General features: G+C 23.5%; 4 protein-coding genes across 4 annotated transcripts in view, besides 7 other annotated features; 2 read left to right on the top strand and 2 right to left on the bottom strand.

The window, feature by feature from the left end:
- EDI_349430 (uncharacterized protein) overlaps positions 1–557 on the top strand; it is a gene marked incomplete at both ends in the record, with an annotated part of 988 nt that extends 431 nt beyond the window's left edge. Inside the window, one exon of the mRNA XM_001733193.1 lies at positions 1–557. This exon is cut by the window's left edge and continues 142 nt beyond it. Coding sequence (XP_001733245.1) covers positions 1–557 — 557 coding nt within the window.
- Positions 558–574: 17 nt separating this feature from the next.
- Positions 575–652: a sequence feature (AT_rich).
- Positions 653–658: 6 nt separating this feature from the next.
- EDI_349420 (uncharacterized protein) lies at positions 659–4,498 on the bottom strand (the record flags this gene model as incomplete). Its single annotated transcript, XM_001734288.1, has 1 exon — positions 659–4,498. One exon carries the CDS (start codon positions 4,496–4,498, stop codon positions 659–661), a length of 3,840 nt encoding a protein of 1,279 aa, XP_001734340.1.
- Positions 778–800: a sequence feature (AT_rich).
- Positions 1,981–2,063: a sequence feature (AT_rich).
- Positions 4,235–4,287: a sequence feature (AT_rich).
- Positions 4,499–4,500: 2 nt separating the features above from the next.
- Positions 4,501–4,556: a microsatellite.
- Positions 4,557–4,592: 36 nt separating this feature from the next.
- Positions 4,593–5,120, bottom strand: EDI_349410 (uncharacterized protein; the record flags this gene model as incomplete). Its single annotated transcript, XM_001734287.1, has 2 exons — positions 4,593–5,062; positions 5,108–5,120. 2 exons carry the CDS (start codon positions 5,118–5,120, stop codon positions 4,593–4,595), a joined length of 483 nt encoding a protein of 160 aa, XP_001734339.1.
- A 49-nt stretch (positions 5,121–5,169) lies between these two features.
- Positions 5,170–5,198: a sequence feature (AT_rich).
- Positions 5,199–5,248: 50 nt separating this feature from the next.
- EDI_349300 (uncharacterized protein) overlaps positions 5,249–5,580 on the top strand; it is a gene marked incomplete at both ends in the record, with an annotated part of 438 nt that continues 106 nt past the window's right edge. The window contains one exon of the mRNA XM_001733192.1: positions 5,249–5,580. This exon is cut by the window's right edge and continues 106 nt beyond it. Within this exon, the coding sequence (XP_001733244.1) occupies positions 5,249–5,580 (332 nt within the window).
- Positions 5,526–5,569: a sequence feature (AT_rich).

Below are 5,580 nucleotides of genomic sequence, written 5' to 3'. Positions count from 1 at the left end.
ATTTTTCAACGACACGTATTGTTTTTTTATCTCCTTTTAATTCATTTGTTTCATGTTGGAAATCACAAGTTGAAACAGTTGATGCAGTTATTTTATTATCTAAATTATTACAATCACTATTATCACCTATACCAACACAGTCATATTGGAAAAATTGGATGAAAGATAATTGTAAAGACTTACTAGAAAAAATGACTAAATTTATGAGAAGTAAAAAAGGAATTACTGTTCAAAAAAGAAATTTTGATTTAAATGTAATACCAAATGGTTCTTTATTAGTTGAGTCATTAAATAAAGATTGGAAGGAATTAAAAGATTACATTAGTCCTGAGGGATTTCATTTAATTGAAATTCACATGAAAGAACAAACAGAATTAAAATTAAAAGCACTACTAATTATTAGAGAATTAAATAATTTAAGAGTAACTACTTTTAATGAAAATCAAATGTATCTTCAAAAAATGTCACAAATGAAAATGAGAATAAAAGACTTATATGAAGAAAGAAGATATTTAAAACAATTACTTGGAGAAGATGATGACGATGAAAAACAATGAACAATTTGTTGTAATTGAAATTATTTTTTTTTTAATTTTTATTTTATTTAATAAACCAAAAAAAATATTAATTTTAATGAGAAAAATTAATTAATGAAGAATTAAGGATGAAGACAACGTTCATGATAGAATTCACCATTTTTAACAATTGAAGTTTCTCTTGAAGTAATTTTAGTTTGACAAGCCTTACATTTATTAGTATAAGTAATAGTAAATCCTCTTTTATTTAAATTATTAAATAATGCCCTTTGAGCTGAGTCAACAACACTTAAATGAGAAAATAATTGTGAATAATATCTAATAGAAGGTAATAATAATATAAGAGATTCAGAACTTTGAAGAGAATCAAAAATAAGACTGAAAATATTCAGATTATCTCCAGTTTGTGCTTGTGCATTATTATTATTATTAATCCAATCTCTTTGTGTCTTAGTATTTTTTAAAGGAATAATTGGGAAAAATCTAATAAATACTTCTAATGCAATTGCAGGAGCATATGCTTTTTGAGTAAATAATTTTGCAATAAACACATTAAGAAGAGGAGATTTTCCATTAGCATCTTCAAGACAAACACAGTGAAGTACAATTTCTGATAAAATATTTTTTCTACCAGATAAGAAAGGCCGATGATGTTGTCTAATAAGAGTAATATATTTTTCTTGATTAGTATTATTTTGGAATGAATTTGCAATTTTTGGATTAATTGCATTTAAAAATTCATACAAATCATCAATAAAAGCAGTTATGTATTTCTTTTCATCAACTGTTAATAATTGATTTACAAAAGCTCCAAAATATTCTTCAAGACCATCAATCAAACTAATATGATGTTTTACTCTACATTGTAATCTCCAAGATAAACCATGTGTTTTAGTAATACGTTCTGCATAAGTATTAATAGACATAGCTGAAATTAATTCTTCAGTTGCATTTAATTCATCTTCTCCCGGAAGTTTAGAATATTCTAAATAACATTCAATAAGAAACATATAATCAGAACTTGTATTTTGATCATAATAAGCTTTTAAATATTTAATTAAAGGAACATATACCGTTTTTAAACATGACCTTGAATATTCAATACCATCAGGTTCATCTTTATAAGCTTCTTCAACAAATGAAACAATATTTTTAACACCTTGTTCTAAATCAGTTCCAATTTTAAGAAGTTGGTGATGACAAAGAGATAAGAAAAATGAAACTATAACATCAGGAACAACTCTTCCACAATTTTTAGAGAGTGTTTGACAAACTTCATTATATTTTTCATTTTCAAAAGCAAGTAATGAAAAGATAATAGTTTCACTATAAAGTGATGTCAAATTTTTATCAACAAATGGGAAATAAGAGTCATTATGTTTTTCACAAGGAATACCAAGTTGCAAACAATCAGGACAAGTTTTACAATCTTTATATTTCTTTCTTAAAATATCTAAATTTTCTACTAATTTAAATTTATAATTTTTTTCATCAATAATTTGATCTTTTAAAGAATTTTTTAAAAAAGCAATTAACTCTCTTTTTGTTTTTGTAATTATTGTATTAACTAGAGTAACATATTTTTGGTCCTGTTGTTCACCTTCTCGAACTAATTTTTTTGAAGGATATTCAGCATTTAATATTAAATACATTAATTCATCATGAGTTTCTTCATCATTATCAAGAAATGTTAATGAACATCTAATTTTATAATAAACTTGTTGTAATTGATCTTTTTTATCAGCAAAACATTTTTTTGCAGAAGTTTGAGTAGTAAAAATTAATCTACTACAATAAGAAACAAATTGATCAGGAACTTGAGGTAAAGTAGGTTCAGAAGCAACAAATTCGAAATATTCTAAATAAGAAAGAATAATTCTTTCAGTTAACCAATCTAAATTTAAATCAGAAGATTTATGTTTTAATAATTCTTCATATAAAGTTCTTAAGAATAAAACACATAACCTTAATCTTAATTCATTTTTATATTCAAATACATCATGAAGAACCCAAGTTTTAATATGTTTAATACAAATAGCAACTGTTGATTTCATTTTTCTACCACCAAAAATTTGAAAAACATCTTTACCTAAAATATTATTAATTTCATCATATGTTTTACTTTTATTTTTTTCAAGAATTTCTTTTAAATATAATTCAACTTTTCTATCAAAATTTATAACATTTGAATCAGCAGAATCAGTTAAAGATAAATCAATAGCAACTGCAGAAAGGGCTTTAAGTTTTAATTCTGTACTAATATTTGGAATATTAAAAATACCATCAAGATAATTCATGTTAATATAATATTCTATTAACATCATTCCACTTATTCCATTAATAACAACATCAGAAATTAAATAATCAGTTTGTTTAACAATTTCTTTAATATATTCATGAGTTGGATTAACTCTATGAAGAATAAGAAGAAATGAAGTTAAAAAAATCATATAATCTTCTTTATTTTTTGGTATCTTTGTACTAAAATCAATATCTTCTTCATTTGTATCTAAATCAAAAAATGTTTTATTATTTTGATATAATAATGATGATAAATCTGTTAAAAATTCTTTTTCTACTTCTTGTGAAACGTTCATTTTCTTTTTACCATTTTCTGTTGCTTCTTTAATAGAATTAAACATTCTAATTCTTGCTAATTTAGTTGCAGATTCTTTAGGAAGTTCTGATAAATCATTAACCCATTCTGATTCAGAAAACCATTTTTCAAAGTGTTTAAAGAATTCAGAAAAGAAATCTTTAATAATAGTATAAACTAAAACACCAAGAATAATTTTAACTGGAATATTTGATTGTTGTAATTGATAAAAAGTTTCTGAAAGAAAATCAATATTTCTACATTCAGGATTTGTATAAAAATTACCAATTCTAATACATGAATAACAAAACCTTGTTATTTTAATTAATCCTTCTTTATCTTTATTTATTAATGTTGGAAATTTATCACTAAATTTAAGTGCTGCTTCAAAATAAAATTTAGAAAATGCATAAAAGAACCAATCTTCTTTTGGTTTAAAAAATAATCCTTGTTGTTTTTGTGGATTAATAAAAATTGGTGCAAATTGATGTGAATTTGTATATCCTTCTAATGTAACTTGTTTAACTATTTCAGGGACCATTGAAATAGAGTTATCAAGTGGAATAACATAATAAGAAATAGAGTCTGTTGTATTAATTAAATATAAAATTGGTGATACAAATGCGGCAAATATAACATTACTTATTTTTAATTTACATATTTTAGATGATGAACAATAATAAGCGTCTCCATCACAAATAACTAAACATTGTACTAAATCAATTTTCATTACCTTGTTTTTAATACATTTTTTTGGTAATTTTTGTTCTTGAAGAAAAACTGCATTTTCAAAAAATCGTGCAACAACTATTTTTTCTTCACATGACATTAATAAATCTTTCCCTAAAAATATCATTCCTTGTACTTTTGAATCTGATGTATGAACTCTTGTTATTGCTTTTATATTTCCTTGTGAATTTATAAGTCCAATACTAACTGCTCTTTTTTTATCTTCATAACACGCAATTAATACTGAATCTTTATACACTAATGGACATATTAAATCAAAATTTAAATCATGAAACCTTTTTTCTTGATTTACTCGATTTATTGATTCTGTTGATGCTATTGATGTAATTGGTTGTCCAATTGTATATACTTCTATTTTATTTTTTTGTAATGTAATTAATATATTTAATTGTTCAATAAAATATACTTGTTCCACTGTTCCATGAAGTTTTAATTCAAAATAAAATTGTGTTGGTGGTTCAACTTTAGTATTAATAAATGTTAATCCTGGTCTTTTATTACTTCCAAAAACATAATTCCCTTCATATGTATCTCCACATGTTGCATCTTGTAAACGTTGAACAATATTAATATCTGGAATATTAAAAGTAGTTAAATCTACAGGTGAAATTGACATACTTTCTTTTTTAGTTTTTTTCTTTTTTTTTTTAATATTTTTACTTTTTCCTTTTTTTAGTTATTTAAAGTTCTTCTTCCTTAAAATAATTCAATTAGATATCAAGCAATATGTGTATATGTGTTTGGTCTTTTTCATCATCATATATCTCTAGGTTGTGCCATGTAATAGCTTTAATTTCTGTTCCTTGTTGATGTTTTCCAATAATAAAATATTCTCCAATTCTATATTGATTAGTGTTATAAAATACAATTTTTCTTAACATAACAACAAACCCTTTGCATTCAATATGAATATGTTCTTCATCGTTATCATCAAACACCTCACATTTAAATGACTTCCCAATAAATAAGTCAGATGAAAAAACACATAACCATGAATCTAGAAATTTAACTAATGCTTCTTCATAACTTGTTGCGTCTATACTAATTGTTTTAATTTCTTTTTCTTCAACCCTTGTTAAATCACTCATAAAATTAAACATACCTGCAGCTGCATTTTCAAATGCTTCAATTATATTTTTTCCCCATGAGTGTAAAATAACATCAGCTGGATGATCTAAATCTATAACTAATAAGTATTTAATGTATTTGATTCTTTAATACAAACATTCAAATGACATATGTTAATAATATTTAAGTTCTTCTTTTTATTCATCTTTGAGGAATAACAAAAATATTATATTCTATTTATAAAATATCTTCTGAAGTAAAAAAATTGAAAAGAACTTTAAAAAGAAACAAAAAGAAGATGATAAGTCCAACAAATGTTTTTAAAGAAATAGATAAAGATAAAGATGAATTAATAACACTTGAAGAAGCATTAAAAGGAGTTCATTATGAAAAAGAAGAAAAAGAATTTAAACAATTTGAAGAAAATGTATTATTGATAATAGATTCAGACAATGACAATAAAATAACATGTAAAGAATTTAAACAATTTTTTAAAATCATAGAAATAGCACAAAATATTAAAATATGTCAAAAAATGAATTTTACAAATATTCAAATTCCATTTCCAGAAACTGAAAAATTAAAATTATATTTTAGATGTTTTAAAACAAATAAAAAAGGAGAAATTAC

The sequence above is a fragment of the Entamoeba dispar genome, genomic scaffold (assembly GCF_000209125.1).
Source record: "Entamoeba dispar SAW760 scf_1105229458145 genomic scaffold, whole genome shotgun sequence".
Lineage (NCBI taxonomy): Eukaryota > Evosea > Mastigamoebida > Endamoebidae > Entamoeba > Entamoeba dispar.
Note: the sequence above shows the minus strand (reverse complement) of the source record. Positions and strands in the feature narration are given on the sequence as shown.